The sequence below is a fragment of the Amphiura filiformis genome, chromosome 1, assembly GCF_039555335.1.
Source record: "Amphiura filiformis chromosome 1, Afil_fr2py, whole genome shotgun sequence".
Taxonomy (NCBI): Eukaryota; Metazoa; Echinodermata; class Ophiuroidea; order Amphilepidida; family Amphiuridae; genus Amphiura; species Amphiura filiformis.
In genome coordinates, this window is record NC_092628.1 from 48,519,743 (window position 1) to 48,537,397 (window position 17,655).

The 17,655-nt window shown below is 37.9% G+C and overlaps 2 protein-coding genes across 3 annotated transcripts in view; one reads left to right on the top strand and one right to left on the bottom strand.

Annotated features, from left to right (window-relative positions):
• LOC140148147 (pancreatic lipase-related protein 2-like) overlaps nt 1–10,685 on the bottom strand; it is a 28,761-nt gene extending 18,076 nt beyond the window's left edge. Inside the window, exons 1-3 of one of the 2 annotated variants that reach the window (XM_072170010.1) lie at nt 10,429–10,685; nt 6,643–6,696; nt 3,058–3,350 (exon numbers count right to left, since the gene is read on the bottom strand). In XM_072170010.1, coding sequence (XP_072026111.1) covers nt 3,058–3,350; nt 6,643–6,696; nt 10,429–10,597 — 516 coding nt within the window. In that variant the 5' untranslated portion in view covers nt 10,598–10,685. The remainder of the gene's footprint in view (nt 1–3,057; nt 3,351–6,642; nt 6,697–10,428) is intronic. The other variant, XM_072170018.1, reaches the window with a different exon arrangement.
• A 2,643-nt stretch (nt 10,686–13,328) lies between these two features.
• Nucleotides 13,329–17,437, top strand: LOC140148164 (uncharacterized). Its single transcript, XM_072170029.1, has 4 exons — nt 13,329–13,862; nt 14,549–14,642; nt 15,790–15,880; nt 16,792–17,437. The coding sequence occupies exons 1-4, from the start codon at nt 13,436–13,438 to the stop codon at nt 16,804–16,806; spliced, it is 627 nt and encodes a 208-aa protein (XP_072026130.1). The 5' UTR covers nt 13,329–13,435; the 3' UTR covers nt 16,807–17,437.
• The last annotated feature ends 218 nt before the right edge of the window (nt 17,438–17,655 follow it).

The following is a 17,655-nucleotide window of genomic DNA, read 5'->3' on the forward strand; positions in this document are numbered from 1 at the left end:
TGTCAGAAAATATAACTGGACCCAAAAACACTGATTTGCTCCACAAATAATGCAATTAAGTAATTATAATAATTATATTTCCTTTTCACTTGCTGTTACAGTCCACTGCTTAGATTTAGTTTCTAGATTGGAACACAATAATTCAAAAGTTGTTTGTTTATTGTTGCCACACATGACACTACACTGCTGTACACCAGTGTACACATAATACTGTAAACAACTTAATTTTGCAAGCAATTTTGCTCATTTCACTAGCGCCTTCAAACGCTAAATTACATTGCTGCTAAGTAGTTCATTTCTAATGGTTTTACATAGCAAGAAGATGCAAATTTGTGACATTAAATTGCCACAAAAACATGACTTCTTGCCAATTCGCCAAATTAAGTTGCCGTGAAATTAAAGTGTTTTACAGGACTTCATAGTCATATTGCTCACTCCCAGGTGATTCCTGTAAGTTAAAGTTTCCTGGTCTTTGTTAATGGTTAGCCTTGATTCAAGCCTGTATTCACCCAGAGCCACATACTCTATGTCACTGCCTGCTGCTGAAGTTATCGGTGACAGATATACATGTAATCAAAGGTAGCTGAAGACTCAACCCCGTAAACTGCATAGTGCTGCTGCTGAAGTTATCGGAGATAGATTATCTAGCTATGGCTGTACGTCAAAGATAGCTGCAGATATTAAGGTTTTCATGAACATGTATTCAAAATCCATGGCTGTAAAGAGAGTCTGGAACAAAAAAAGGGCTTCAGTCAACCACTTGGCTTACCACAGCAACCTGTAAATTTGAAAAGAAATAGAATAAGATATTTTATTCTTTCACATTGTCAAACAAGTTTTTTACATGTAAATTGAAAATATCATTTTCACTGGTCACATGCTGTATGTTGACAACACAAAAAACATTTTGTGACTATCAGCCTCAGTTCTACATGTGTACTACTGCATGTACAATTTTTGTCATATTTCTGTCACAACATTTGGTTTACTGAGAGTGAAAAAATTATTTCTTTTTAATATACACATGCAACAGAAAACATGCCCATTTACCCAAGAAAATTTACAACTTATCATTAAAGTAGACTTGCTCGAGAAGTCTAGCCATGCATATGCTCACCGATATCTTCACATTCGAGGCTAGAGACCATTGTATTCAAAATCTAGTTGGTTTCGCTGAAGCATGACACCGTGTAAAGCAATGGAAGTTCAGAAGTAAACACAGTTATTAGCGCCAATCCGGCTTAAAGTAGGGGAGACAATCGGCCTGAATTGTCAAAAAGTGGCGGAAAATAACTAAAAATTTGTCATTTTGCCGAGGGGGCAGAGATGCCTGTCAGAGTTGTCAACAAATCCTGAAATGGCAAAAAATTTCCTGAAAAATGTACTTTGCCTATACATTGGTACTGGATCATCCAAGTAAAATTTAAAATACAAGTAAAAAAGACTGGCAACACGTCCCCCATCTCCCTCTGTCCCCCCAATATTGAGGATTGACACCCATGAATACAGCTGATCACGACGGGCGATCACATCAAAAATGTTGCTTAAAGGGGCATTTCGTGAGGCACAGCCTCATCCCGCGACTGTTCTCAAAAAAAGTTGAGATTTTTATATCACTGGAAATCTCTGGCTACATAATGTTTATGTACAAAATATTTCTTGCAGATTAATTCGTTTTGCAAAGATATCGTGAAATTTGAATTTCGTTCTGGTGCACCAGAACGAAATTACAACGCATTGTCTATGGAGCAGTGTAATACACATAATCATGCATAACTCGCAAACGCAAAATCGGAATCAACTGAAATTTTGGGAATAGGCTTTTTCGTGGATATGTACTGAAAAATGTCATAAAAAGAGGATGCTAGGATCACGAAACACTCCTTTAAATTGCACTGCAACAAAATTTTAGACTGTTCAAAATAGGCAAATTTTAATCAAAAGATACAGATGACTCATTAAATTAACTTTCATCCGAATGTCAACATTAACACAACATTAACACAATAATAACACATAATGTCAACGCTGTCTGTCCGAAAAACGACAGCAATGTACTCTAGCATCGAATGCGGAACTATAGTGTGCAAATTGTAAGCTAGAGCTCTCAAGTAATAGCTGACATATATTGTGATGTACGAAAATGATCCCTAGAATGCTAGCTACACCCTTACAAAATCAATTTTCAAGCTCTGCATATGACTGCACTCACTGCCTGCAGCTAGTGCTATACTGTGGTAGATGCGCATTGACATGATTGAGACATTTTAGCAACTCTCTTTTTGACTGGCTGAAGCGGAATTTGACATGCACTAGGCTATCAACAATTCAAACCTAAAATCAGAACTTGATAATCACTCTTTTCAGATATTAATGACGTCGATTCCACAAAGAATAAGGAAGTTTCAATTGTTTAAAAGATCGGTTTGACGTATAACTGACGAATTCGACACCCGTGTCATTTCGCAAATTCACAAAGAAAACACTGCATATGAATGATTGGCAGTTCCGTTTATACTAATTATCGATGTGTACGTAACTTGATAACATAAAATTCATTTTGCGCATATTCGTTTGCAGCTCACATATCTAAAAAGTACTAAAACATACTCACGTTTCTGAAACTGATGTTCATCAGAAACTTTTGTTTATATTCTTCCTGGTCAATCTGCCTCGCCTTCAGTTTTCCGTTCCGCTAAATTGGAGTTAGCCGAGCCGGAAACGCCATCAACGGCGAAAAGGTGCCAATTATAAGAATCGTCTATAAAGGCAAATCGGAAGCAAATAGAAGAGAGGAGACCGGAATGGAGACATTCACGGACTGAGACAGAAGAAGTAAACATAACACAGAGCGGGAATTGAATTAGAGAGGGAGTGGGAGGGGAAGGGAGGGAGGGAGGGGAGAGAGGGAAGGGGAGGGGAGGGGAGGGAGGGGGAGAGAGGGGAGACATTGGGAGAGAGAAAGGGGGAGGGAGCAGGAGTGAGGTTAGTGACAGAAACAGAGGCAGTCTGTCCCAGGCAGACAGACAAAAAGATATATTTTAATGAACTTTTTACCATTTTCAAGAATGCATCCTTAACACTCTTAACAGCCGGGCTATCGGCGTTATCGGTAAACCCGTGAATAAGTACTTTTGTTTCTACCGCCGTATCAAATCCAGCTCTTATAAATTCGGATCCAATCGTACTGTAGTTTAATAGTTGGCTGCTTTGGGGTTTTTTCGATGTGAACAGCAAAAACCTTGTGCCCAAATCGGAGGGGGAATTTGGTAGAGGACTTTTGTTATTTTCCCCACATTCTGGTCGCACAGGAAAGCAATCGAGATTGTCGTAGCAGACACACGGAACACCTGCAAAGAAAGGGCGAACATACAGTATGGTATAAAGTTGATCTTAACATACAGATATATTAACGTGCCACAAAAGCCTTTCGGAATGTATATAACTTGTTCCCTGGACTAGAAATTGACTTATTGGTGTTTCTAGGCACTAGGCGTCAATGATATATTGATCTAGTAGTGCAAAAAATGGGCTCAAAATTGATTGCAAAGGTGGTTTCTAAAAAAGGGGTGAATTTTATTTGCTGTAAAAGCCCTTACATCCACAAAAGGCACGATATAAAAGAAATTATAAAATGAATAGCAAGGCTTGAAAATTTTACCAAACCTATTCTTTTAGTTTCTATTCATCAACAATTTATCCAAAACCAAAATTAATCAAATCGAGCAAGTAATAATTGCACAATTAAAAACATTTATTTTTCAAAAAGTGGATGTAGGGCTTTTGCAACAAAGCTCTTAATACAAGCTTATCATGCTTATTGTCCGACATTTTGCCCGGCGATTTAGAAAGACAACTCAAAGCTGAATTAACACTACATCGCTGAGGTAGCGATTGGTTTTTATTTTAGCCGATGAGATAGAACTCCTGGAAAAACGAGCTACTGGTCAAATACCAATCGCTCATCACGCGCGGAGTATAAATTCAGCTTATTTTGTATTTCAGCAACCGGCGGTGCAATGCATAGAGCCACGTACTTCGCTGCAGTTCGTATTTCTATCGGAACGTTTACTGCCTACACAAATAATTATTTGCCCGGTGTGCAGTCAGCAACCTGGACAACCGATTCTTTAGAAATGCTTAGTCGCGCTAAAAGTCGATCGATACATGTTAAAATCAGCACAATTCAGAGATGAAATCAATTTTCTCGGTCAAATATAAAGCAATATTTTTTTTTCTTCAGTAATGTCAGTTAAAAACTTTGTACTTGGATATACATTTTTTTTAATCCTTGTGTTAAAATTAAGCACTAAATTGTGCCTTTTAGTGTGATATTTTTGATTTTTATAGGCAATAAGTTCGCCCGCGAGCTTTTTACGGAGTTGATTTTTTAGCGTCTCAAACTAATATAGTTTGCTAAAGGATATTTCCCACCTCTGTAAGGCACATCGTGTGGGTCTATATATTATAGTTTTGTCAGAATTTTCCATTGAAAAGCAAAGATTGCCCGACCAGCGATTTGATAGCCCAAATCCACAATTGGGTTTCTGGTAAATGAGGTGAATTTTAAAAATTTGCTCCCGTGATAGCCTGCAATTTCAATTTATATGGATTCCATGATTATGAAAACCATTTTGTCTGTCTGTTTGTTTGTTTACCTAGGTTAGTCCGTATTAAGAGACGCACGCTTGAGGTCCATGGGAAAATCCACGGTCCAAACCTAGAAAAATTATCGTGTTATTATAGGGGATTTGAATCTTCTGTCCCTCCTATCTCCAGGTGAATTTTGTATGACCTCCCCCCCCCGCCCCCATCGCGGGTTGCCATTTTCATTACACCCTTCAGACTTGTGTTCGGGTTTGTTTTTAATTTGACATGTAGGCCTATAGGCCTAACCATATTTGTCATAATTAAGCGCTATACCTAAATGTATAGCTATGCTATATATTATTATGTAATATCATGTACATGTAGGCCTATGGGGTGGGGTGGGTGCAGAGGTGTGTGAGGTGGGTAGTGGGGGTGTATGTAGGGAGACTTTGGGGTGGTACTCAACACACTTTAACCATGACTTTCAATGCAAGGCTTATTGTTGCCACAAATGTTTTTTTTTTCCTTAAGGCTATTTAATAGGTTTTTATAAACTTTCATGTTTAACCTGGTATTGTTTTGGCTGCTTCATTAGGGCCTATGACTTTCGGTGGGTTTAACGTTTCCAAAAGCAGTTTCAAACAAACACAAACAAAAGGCACCATACCCAGTCACCTTCATCCAAGTTATTCTGTTTTTAGGCAAGCAATTTTAAATAATTGCTTGAACAGGTTTTTGTTTAAAAACAAAAACCTGTTTAAGTTAACAATGATAATGAATGGTTCTTATAAGGCACAATCTCTGATGAAGAACTCAAAGCGCGTAAAGCACGAAATTTACAAACAAACATAAAAAGAATCAATTTATAAAGATTGGTTTTAAGCTGGCGTTTAAATAACGAAGGTCTGGGGGCGTTACGAAGGTTATTTGGAAGTGTGTTCCAAACAGTTTGCTTGATCATAAAACATACAGCGTAATATTATGTTTTGTAAAAGAAAGTTTTGTTTAAAATATTGCCCAATTGCATGTAAGATAGTTGGGCAAAGTTGTTTTGAGGAGAAGCAAATTTCAACACATTGGTCCGATGATCACGGTGATGATGAAATCAAATAATTAATCACTCACGTGATGAAAGATCCTCATCGTGCCATAAACATGATCAGTAGGAGCGCTATTAGGCCTGGGAAATTCGTTGCTATATTGAAGTTCTGGCAACACTGTAGCCATGCCGGTATTCCTATTAAAGCCAGGGATATCGATCCACAATTCTAGTATTTCACGCGTTGGTTTTGAAAAATTTTCAGCCGGCAGTAAAAAGTTGTGAAATCAAAACGGAAATTCTGACAAAACTATGATATATCGCTCACGGTGATGTGCGTTAGAAAGTTGGAAAAAATCCTTCATTAGCGAACTATATTAAAAAGCTAAAAGGTTGATCCAAAAAAAGGCTCGCGGGCAGAGTTTAAGCCTATCAAAATCGAAAATCTTACACGAAATGACTGAATTTCACGCCTATGATACACTAGGATTTGAAAAAAAATACAGTATCAAGCTCTACAATTTGACCTGACATTTACTGAAAAAATGAGAATGATTGCTTTTCATTTGGCCGAGAAAATTAATTTTACATTGAAAAGGTGTAACTCAAAATTTAGCTCATTTCAACATCAAATTCGATCGTTTGTATTGCCTCATTAAATGACTGAGTGAGCCTTGCATAACAAAATAATCGGTTGTCCAGGTTGCTAACTGGTGTGGACTATAAAAAAATGTAGATATTTATATAGCACTTTATGCCGTAAACAGCCTCAAAGCGCTAAACATTTATTCCGCCGTCATTAGAATATGTCGGAACCACGTTTGCAGCCTACAATTGGCGCAGGGTTCATCAGTACAACGACTGTGACAATCACTAACAGCTTCCCATTGCACCTGGGTGGCGTGAGGCAAGCGAGCCAAAGCGCCTTGCCCAAGGGCGCAACACGGTGGTGGGACGGGAATAGAATTAAAGTCTACATGTACATCTTTCGTATATAATTAATTTCTACTCACGTTTGCATGTTGCTAACGGCTTCACTTCAGGCTTTACATACAAACTCTTGCCTCCTGTCAGATCAAATTGACTAAAATTAATGATATTTATTAAGACATGACCTTTGAAGTGCAAACATATGAAAAAATAATATGGAAAAAATCGATTAGAGGTTAATGTCACCACATGTTTTTGACATAACAGAAAATATAAATGAAATGATTAATATCCATGAAAAACAAACGAGTGTTGTTAATTAAACACATTAGCATAAGCTATGATGTAGAAATTAGCGCGCAAATATAAAGCAAAAATATTGAATTACTAACACAAGTTATGTTAAAGCCATATTATAACATTTGCTGAGGAAGACGCCCTCTCTGAATTTTTCCCTTTTTTACACGATTAAATTGTACTTTATTAAACCAATATACCCTGCAAAAATCAAGGCTCTAGGTGCTGTAGTTTTGTCAAAATCCGAGATTTTGAATAAAACGCCGGAACCGGAGCTTTATTATTAAGATGGAATTATTAGTGAAGGAGTGGTACGTATTGGCGACATGTACGCTGGTAATAAATTCCAATGTTCTTTGCTTTGCAGTAGTTGTTCAGCTCAAAATTAAAAGGGGACATATCTGACAGTAACAGCTAACATTTTATGGCAAATAAATGCTAATCTATTTTGTTTGAAAATGTTATAATATGGCTTTAAGTATGCCCTATTTTACAGTATTTTACTTTACTTTTACTTTTTTATCATCAGCTTGCACCAACTCTGAAATATAGGATCGAAAGAAATAAACAAAATAACTTTTTGTCCATGATTTCTGTTTTTGATACCTGTGCAAATATTATTCAGATAGATTATAACATTCTGGATAAAACGTTTTATGTTTGCATTTTACAAAATTAATGGCTTTTATATCCGGCTTTTATATTAAATTTTACCAAATTGTGACATGGAACTCAGTAATGGTTGTCATGGCATGGATATTGTCCACTATATACGAATATACTAACAGTTTAAAAGCATTAAGGGCTGAGATATGAGCGTTTGGACAGTATTTATTGTGGGATATTAGAGCACATCAGACATATCGAATTGCATTCTGAATACGAAGAATGTCCTTCTGATATCAAATAATGTTGATTGTTTGAAATTCGCAATGTAATGCACATTTTATGGCAAATGATTAAAAATTGATATTTTTGATATTTAACAGTACTCGAAGTAAACTTTATAAATCTGATGATTTATACTTAAAGTGTATGTAGGTGTGATGAAAATCGGTCGATCAATTGAAAATTTTGACCTTTCGTATCGAAGATATGGATTTTATTCCCCAAAACACACACAAAAATAGGGCTTTTGCACCCACCCCATATCTTCAATATGAAATGTATGAAATGAATATATCATTAGAGTTATAAAATTTACGTCGAGGACTGTTATATATCAAAATTGTGAAAAATATCAATTTTTTATAATTTGTCATAAAATATGTATTATATCGTGAATTTCAAAAAATGAAAATTATTTAATATCAGAAAGACATTCTTCGTATTTAGAATGCAATTCGATATGTCTGATGTGCTCTGATGTCCCACAAAAAATACTGTCGAAACGCTCAAAACGCTCATTCCAGATCCCTTAACACATTATTAACACCTGTATTAGGAAGCTCTGTTATTATGGCGACACGCTTGTAGGAATGACATAACATTGCGTCAGGACTGCATTACTTTTGTTTAATAGCCTATCCTATATGATTTGCAATAATACATAATTATATTGTTTACATACTTTGTTTCCATTTGCTTTAATGAGACATTATTCAATTCTTTTTAAACACAATAATATGCTATACAATAATAAGGTGTGCCAAAAACACTTTTTTTTCTCCGATCGACTTGGAACTCTCGGAGAATTAATATTATGGCGTGTTGCACGGGCACATAATTTATATTTGTTTCATTACGATTTTGCCCACAGTCACCTTTGACTTTGACCTTTGAACATGGATTTAACTTATTTGTTTAGAGTTTGTTGAGTTAAAATTGCTGCTGTGTTATATACTGTATGAATATTGTCCATTTTTGCCTGAATGATATACTGCGCTGCTATGCCATGGACCAACTTAAATGTCCCGCTAAATGTACTGTGCGCCGTGTGCGGGCAGTGAACCTCGTGTGTCACGTAAGCATGGTAAACAGCTTGCTGAGGAATGCGTGAAATGCGGGCTAAATGTACATGTTGTGAACTTGACATTCACAGGAGTACTAGTTGAAGGTACATAGAAAATGTCATGAAAAGGACATTTATATTTGTTAACACCAATATAGATTATTATGAGCAGGGGGCTCATGGGCCAAAATAGCAAGGGGCCCTTGTATTGTCAGCACCTGCTGACTTACTGACAGTTAAATCCGCCACTGGTACCGCTCCAAAGTATGCAGAAATCATGAAACTGTTAAAGTACTACGAATGTTCTTCATCTTGCACTTTCCCAGGGTATGACGTAGTACATTAACCTCATAGATCGTGTGCAACTGATCATTACAATGCAGTGTTTGTGATCTTGCCGTGATGCTACCGATCATAGTAACATTCATCGATGTTACAAATATATAATTAAGGATACTTGGCCATCAATTTCACTCAGGGGCGTGAACATGAGTTAAATCAAGCAACTCTGTAAACGTTATACAAAAGTGCGGGTGTCTTACATGTAACATTAATTTGGCCACTGAAAATGCAGAGCAGTGTCCACCAAATCAGTACCAAATCACTGTAAATCAATTATGAAGTTAAACTCTTTAAGAATTTTTTCTACCACTACGTATGAATATCCACTCGTATAATATACTTTTAGTTTCTTAAAATAAAAGGAATTCAAATGCATGAAAAACGGCATAGCACCGAAGTAAAAAGAATAACAGAAAAAGTTGACACCAGGTTTCGAACCACTACCAGGGGACTATGAATAAAGAGTTAATGGCGACGATGCTTACGGTGCTACATTGTACGGTGACTGTGATTATATTTTTGCGATTTTCAAAGATAAACATATCGACAATCAGATTTTGTATATAGTTATAGTAAGAAACAGGATTCTACCTTTCTATTTTTAGCCACTTATATTATCTTGATGAAACAAACCGGCATGACACTTATAACTCAAATAATAAAATAAAAACACTGTGGTCATTCACGACGTCATTGTAATTTATGTCAACACCTGGGGAGCGACCTTCGTACATACTAAAATGATTCAGAAAATACATTTGAATGTACCGCGCTCATACATTTGCATGAACCTGCTTGACATATCCAGTCATTTGCAACCACAGACAGCTAAACCCCCCGTGAAGGTTCTGTTTAATCGCATCGCTGTGCTATTAATATAGGTTCACACCGGACGTGATTGTGATAGAAACGGGCGGTTTTCAGTCAACACTAGGCTTTCAGTAGTTGCTCAGAAGCACCTGGAACAGCTGACCTGGAAGTCTTGGGTAAATGTACTCATTATTTGCCACGTATTGACAGGCCAAAAGTATGGGTAATATAAACAGGGTGCACATGTCTCGACCTAGAGGCCAATATCACTGACTACAGCATGAAGGCATGCTGACAATACTAACGGTAAAGCTACAGTTCATGTAATACTGATCAAAAAGGGTTTTTTTAATTGGTCGAGACAAGAATGTTATCAAAATAATCTATTGCTGAAGATTGTAAATATTATGAAATGAAAAGTGTGAATGATAACCAGTTGAATAATATTTAGAATCGCGTCCTGCTTTACCTTCTTTGTTATCCGTCTTTACCTCCTTTGCTATCATGTTATTATTATCACTTGTATGGTCAACCCGTATTGTTTCGGTGACGGTGACAGTTGCGAAGACAGTAACAATTGCGGTGACAGTAAGAAAGAGCAGGAGTAAGAAGACCAATCTGTATTCTTGAAACCACATCGTGCTAATCTTTGTTGAGATTGATGAGTTTTCACAACGATAAAAATTGTTTTTATCCGGGGTGCGCCATACTGCATAACTAGTCTACACGCACGTACACAAATTACTGATGCTCTTTAGCAGTACAGGTGGGGCCAAAACCAGATGGCAGGATAATAATCTTGCTTTATATTAATAGTAGACATTTTGTCAATGTTAGCTAATGTTAAGTCGACATAGTGGTATTATAATGTTACCATGGACAAATTAACTGATATTTATCAAGTCGATATGGTGAGCTAGATTACCTAGCCATGTACACTTCCAAAAAAGAAGATTGGCTCACCATGTCGACATAATTATCTCACCATGTTGGCGTAATTATCTCACAATGTCGACAAGACACTTGGCAAGATAATTATCTCGCCATGGTCCTCGAAATGTCCCATACAAAACGATTTTTAAACATGCTGTGTCGAACCTAATGATTGTAACTCAACTGTTTTTATATGGACAGGACATTAAAATGTAATACAGGATCCATCCTCCTTATTTTGAGTATTATATAAAGCAGAATAAAGGCGTATTAAAATTTTTTCAAGAGGATCAAAGGCTACATTCGAAAGAAGCTGGTTGGCCCGGGGGGGGGGGGCACTCCAACTTTGGAGGTGACGCATATGTAGGGCTGTTAAGACCCCCTTTTCACCATCGCTGTCACCCAAAGACCCCATATTTTTTTTAAGAACACATGCTCTGTCACCCGAAGACCCCCTATTTTTCCATTTAATCCAAATTTAATCTGTCACCCAAAGACCCTTACAAGTTCAATTTGAACAACAAATTTCATTTTTCACTGATTTTGTTACTTATTTTGAAAAACAATGAAATTTGGAGCCATTTAGAACTAGAAATTCGATTTTCAAGGTTTTTGTGGCGCTGTTTCGGCTCTCACCCAAAGATTCCATTTAAAAAAAAGTCATGTCCTCACCCAATGACCCCATATTTTTTACATTTTGCTCTCACCGAATGCCAAAAATCATGCTCTCACCCAATGACCCCATATTTTTTACATTTTGCCCTCACCGAATGCCCCTTAGTGCGAAAGTGCCAGCCCTACACCTATATCCATTTCATATTGAAGTGCCCCCCCGGGCTGGTTGGGTTACATTAACATAAGGTAAGGCTTGCCAAGTGAAATCAGGAATCGAGTGGTAAAAAAGGCATTTTTAGGTTTTGTATATTTTTAAAATGCACACTTTTAGCTTTCAAATGCTTTTTGTTCCGATTTAGGGTCTGGAAATGTCGCACAAGTAAAATGAAATTCTTGCACGCGAAATTGGATGAAATTGCCAATACTTTAACATGCGTTAAATTTCTTATGTATTTTTCTTATGTATTGTGATTGGTCACAAAAACACAATTCACCACTGGATGACGTGAATCCCAGAAGCGGCCTGAAAACGTTATCAAGGGATGTAAAAGGCGTGCAGAACACATGATAATAGATTGCGCTACATTGAAAAACATTGTCCAAATATCAAAGTTATGATGTGACTATATATTTAGAGATTTGCCCAAGTTATTTGTCAAAATACCAGAACAATGATTTCCCCAATACTACTATAGGTGGCGTTATAAGGTTTTTATGTATTGTGAGAAGCGTTATCGTCAGAGAATCCATCATTAAGGGTAGACGAGGTATTATTGGTCGAAGCAACCTAAAAATCGATTTTTATTATCTAGATCAATGTATGTGACCCGGCAGCACAAATGAGCCGTAAATTCCCTAAATAGTATTCTGAGTTACGGTGTAAAATGTGCACGAAGGTCATATTCATCGGTAACTTAAGCTGGCCCGACATCCGTCTCATTTTTATAGTCAAAAACTAATCAATAATCCTATTGTTGAAGTGGGTAATAAGCTTCTACCTTAGATGGCTATAGAACTTTTAATAGCTCTGGTCTTTGTTTGCTTTTGCTAAATCCTGTTCAAGTGGTGGGTTTACCAGGCATTGTATTTTATACAGGTATGCATAACCAACAATTAACAATGAGAGAACTTTCTTAAACCTCGTTGACTTGGGGATGATTTGAAATGACCGCCAATTGTAACTGTTTGATATTTATTGCCAGCAATGTGGAAAAAGAGACACAATGTAAAAACGTAAAAAGCTATAATTTTGTTGAAGGAGCAAAGTTTATCAAACCATAACCCAGCTTCTGGATATCGTTTGAAGTCAAATGATTTGAATTTCTTATTGGTAGCCTAGTGTGCGATGACGTAAGGGCCTTTATGATGCAGATGAGGCGGGAGGTTCGATAGCCGGAGTAAGAGCGTGAGTGAGTCACTGACGGATTTCGAGACGGCTACAGCGGTCATACCAAATTTGGCTCTGCTATATATCGAATTGGGTGTGGCATTGAGTGTAGTATTACATAGGCCTACATGCTAGTAAAATGTCTACTGGGGAACAATCAACATCAGCTACTGGACAAGCTAGCGCTGTTTTAATGGCAAAGGACATTTCAGCGATAGTGTCTGACGCTATAGCAGGTGTACACAGAGGTATATTGACAGAAAGTTAGAAGAGCAGAAGGAGGTGAGTGAGAAGGCAATAGAGAGTGCCGCGGAGCAAGTGAAGAAAGCTGCTCAGCTGCAATTCAAATATAGAGGGAATCGCCTACAATTTGAGTTTAATTCCCAATTATTGGAGCACCTAGTCAAATTAGAGGGCTATATTACAGAAGAAAAAGAGGCGGTGGCTCGAGACGCAGTTCAAAAAGCAATAGCTGACGTTAAGAAAAGAAATAAATACATTCGCCTGGCCGACAAATCAAACGACGGGTGGAGGGTGATTGATGAGTACGTGGAAGAGGAACTGGCGTCTGATAGCGACGATGAGAAACGCATCAGAAGTGCGCAAGCCAGAGCGGCAACCAAGCGCAAGAGGCAAAGTTCAGGGAAGCAAAGAGCGGGTAAGGCGTTTCAGGGCAAGAGATGGGCAGCTGATGCTAGTAATACTAGTGCTTCTGACAGCAATAGCTTTTTTCGAGGCTCTTACCCACAGAATAAATACCAGAGTCATCAGTTTGGCTTCACGAGTTACGGAAGACGACCAGGCCCCTCTGACAGGTGCTTTGGCTGCGGCAAAATGGGTCACTGGAGAAGAGAGTGTAATAGTGGAAACACACAGTCACAACAAGGCAGCAAAGATGGCAGCGCCCATCAGCAGTGGTAGTGTTGATTCTGTGGGAGAAGCCGGGGTGTTGGATATGGATAATAAAGGTATGTGGGAGTGCAGAGTGAATATTGGGCAATAAAGATAAGCTGCATAACTTATTTTTGTGCTGGTGTCAAGGCTGGGTGCACACAGTGTTGCATTCGGTTAGGTATGATATTCATGACAATTGGCATAGACTATAATGTACGTGCGTGTAGAGGAAGCATATCGATCAAGTTGCTCATGTATGACATGGATATACGCTGGCGAAGTTACGTAATAATCGGATTAACTACCATAGCAATAGGTGAAAACAATTTTTGAATATACCGCGCTGCACTGATACGTTCATGCGGTACCTCTTCATTGAACCATATCATGCTGATTACTTGCACCTGTAAGATTAGTATCTTTGAAAAGACCAGTATTGTATTAAATCTATGATTGCAGACATACACAGGTGATGAGTGTAACTTGCTTGTAGTGAAGCGCGATATGTTCAAAATTGTTTTCACCTATTGCTATGGTAATTAATCCGATTAATTACGTAACTTCGCCAGCGTATACACGCAAGCGGTAAGCTTAGGTACATCCTTTTTTAAATATAAGAAGCATGTGTTCGAGTGTACAGGCATGAATGAGATAAACGATACAGTTCATAATATGAAAATTCCTCGGATGCAAGGCCTGAACCTATAATGAATGTAATAATAATATGATAATGATTACGATGTAAACATTTTTGCCATAGGTAATCCGAAATCCAGCAGGGAAGGAGAGCAAATAGCCTCGTCAAGTATGTCGAATGCAAGTTGTTCAGGACAAGTAGAGGACAGAGTGAGCGGGTACGATTCTAACTTATTCTATATGAATAATTTTTACGAATATGAACAAGGAAACTCGCAACCTATTGTGAAAGACAGAATGAAAGCTGCGTATGAATTTTGGGTTTCAATAGGTGCTAACCCTGAAGTATTAAGCATTGTGTCTGACGGATATAAATTGCCATTTATTTCGACACCAACACCGGTTTTCTTGAAGAATAATAAATCTGCATTAAAGCATGCAGATTTTGTCCTTACAGCAGTGAATGAACTTTTGGACAATGGGTTGATAATTGAGAGATTCAATATGCCTTATGTTATTAATCCACTTTCTGGTTCAATTCAGAACTCCGGCAAAAAGAGGTTGATTTTGGACTAACGTTATGTGAATAAATTTTTGTGGAAAGAAAAGGTTTCATTTGAAGATTGGAGGGTGGCACTTGAGTTTTTTCAGAAAGGAGATTACATGTGCTCCTTTGACCTTAAGTCGGGGTACCACCATATGAATATTTTTGCCGAGCATACAGAGTATTTGAGTTTTAGTTGGGATTTTCAAGGCAGCACTAGATACTTCTCCTTTACCGTACTCCCCTTCGGTCTGGCAACCGCGCCGTACATCTATACAAAAAGTTTGAGACCATTGGTTAAGCATTGGAGAGCGAAAGGAATTTGTATGGTATTATATTTAGATGATGGGTGGGTGAGAGCGAATACGGTGGAGGAATGTGCGATTGCTTCAGAAGTGGTTAAGAATGACTTGCTAGCCGCAGGGTTGGTCCCAAATAAGGAAAAATCCAATTGGAAGCCTACTCAGCAAATAGATTGGTTGGGCTTGACATGGGATGCGAAGAAAGGTTCAATTGCGGTAACAGAACGTAGAGTGTCTGATATTTTGGGCTGTATTGATTCTGTATTAAGATCCATGCCATATGTTACTGCTAGAGTTTTGGCCTCCTTAGCTGGTAAAATCATATCCCTTTTTCCTGTTGTGGGTCCTATTAGTCAGCTGAAATCAAGGTTTCTGTACCATGAAGTTACAAAACAGTTTCATTGGGATAAGGTATTCAAAATTCCTTCAGACAGTAGTGCAATTGATGAGATATTCTTTTGGAAGAATAACACTGTTTTGTTAAATAACAGATATTTGTTGAAATATGCTTTACCACAGGTTGTTATGCATACAGATGCAAGTGGCAGTGGGTGTGGCGCTCAGTGTGGACTGCTTAGATTTAGCCAAACATGGGATTTGGTTGATACAGGTAAAAGCTCCACTTGGAGATAAATGAAAGGAGTGCTTTTGGCTTTAGAAGCCTTCCTGCCCAGGATTAAGGACAATTCAGTTAAATTGTTCACAGATAATAGAGGTGTAGTGGCTATAGTGAATAAGGGCAGTATGAATCTAGAGTTGCAAAACTTAAGCCTTGAGATTTTCAGACTGTGTAAAAAGAATAACATCAATTTGGAAGTCCAGTGGGTTCCAAGAGAGAATAATGTACAGGCTGATCAGCTGAGTAGAGAAATCGATTTCGATGACTGGGGTGTAAGTAAGGAATTTTTCCAGTTCATGGACAAGGTGTGGGTCCTCACACAATTGATCGGTTTGCCGATAACTTCAATGCTAAGTTAGAGAGATTTAATTCCAAATTTTGGTGTACAGGTTCGAATCATGTGGATGCTTTTTCGATCAGTTGGGATGGGGAGAACAATTGGATTGTTCCTCCAATTCATTTAGTGCCTAAAGTAATCAAGCATTTGAAAGTTTGTAAGGCATATGGGACGCTCGTAATACCAGACTGGCCTTCAGCACCATTTTGGCCTTTGTTATTCAGTCATAATAGCTGTTGGGCAGGCATAGTTGCACAGGTGATAAGATTTTCGGATCCTTCCCATATATTTGTGCAAGGTCGGAATCATAAGTCATTGTTCGGATCTCAGAATATGAAAAGTCATGTTCTATGTGTAAGGATAGAACCAGAGAAGTAACTGTGGCATTGTATGTGTGAGTTCTTGGAGTTGTAAATCCACTGGGTAAACCCAAAAAGTATGTCAAATCTCACTGGAGATGGAGATAATTTTGAGATTGTATAGTGCTAATTAACATAATTGCACATTGTTTTCCTGTGCGACAGAGAAGATATATAATATTTTGTTTTTTGTTTACATTGTGCAGGGAAGCAGAATATAATGGTGTTTTGAAGAAAATTTTGGACTCCTCAAGGGCCAACAGTACGGTTGCAAAATACAAGAGAGCGTTTAAATTATGGGAAGACTGGTGTAGAGGCAAAGGGCTGTGTCCCTCCCTGCTAGCCATGAAGAATTAGCAAGGTACTTTGTGCATTTGTACAACAATAATGTTCCGTACTCTTCAATTGAGTCGAGCTATTATGCTATCAAGCGGCACTTTGACTGTTCACCACAGGTGGATAACAATCCATGTGACATGAAGTTTGTGAAATTACTTATAGACGGGCTGAAAAGGATTTTAGCCAAGCCAGTGGTTCAAAAGGAACCTATCACAGCAGATATGCTTCTTAAAATCGTGGGTAAATTTGGTCAAGGTGAAAATTTGATGCATATCAGAATGTGTGCCATGTTATTGGTGGCATATGCAGGGTTTTTTAGATACGATGAGTTATCTAACCTCAGGCTTTGTGACGTAAAAATATTTACATCACATGTTAAGTTTTTTATAAACAAAAGTAAGAATGACCAGTACAGGGAAGGGGCTTGGGTTGTAGTGGCTGCATCCGGCAAAGAGACTTGTCCAGTTGGTATGTTGCAGAAGTATATTAACCTTGCAGAGTTGGATTTATCTGCGGAAGATTTTTTTTTAAACCTGTTCTTTTTAGAAAATCAAAGCAGGTATATCAGATAAAGAAAGGAAGTTATCATATAGCAGATGTAGAGAAATTTTACATTTCGCCTTGAAAGAAATTCAAGTAGACCCTAAGAGATATGGCTTGCATAGCCTGAGATCTGGAGGGGGGTCGGCAGCAGCAGCACTAGGGGTACCAGATAGATTGCTGAAGAAGAA

Excerpts from the sequence above, each read along its gene's own strand:
- LOC140148164 (XM_072170029.1), top strand. The coding sequence starts at position 13,436 with ATGAGTACGTGGAAGAGGAACTGGCGTCTGATAGCGACGATGAGAAAC. Across the intron at positions 13,863-14,548 it reads GTTGGATATGGATAATAAAG|GTAATCCGAAATCCAGCAGG; the intron begins GTATGTGGGAGT and ends TTTTTGCCATAG. Across the intron at positions 14,643-15,789 it reads GTAGAGGACAGAGTGAGCGG|GTTGTTATGCATACAGATGC; the intron begins GTACGATTCTAA and ends GCTTTACCACAG.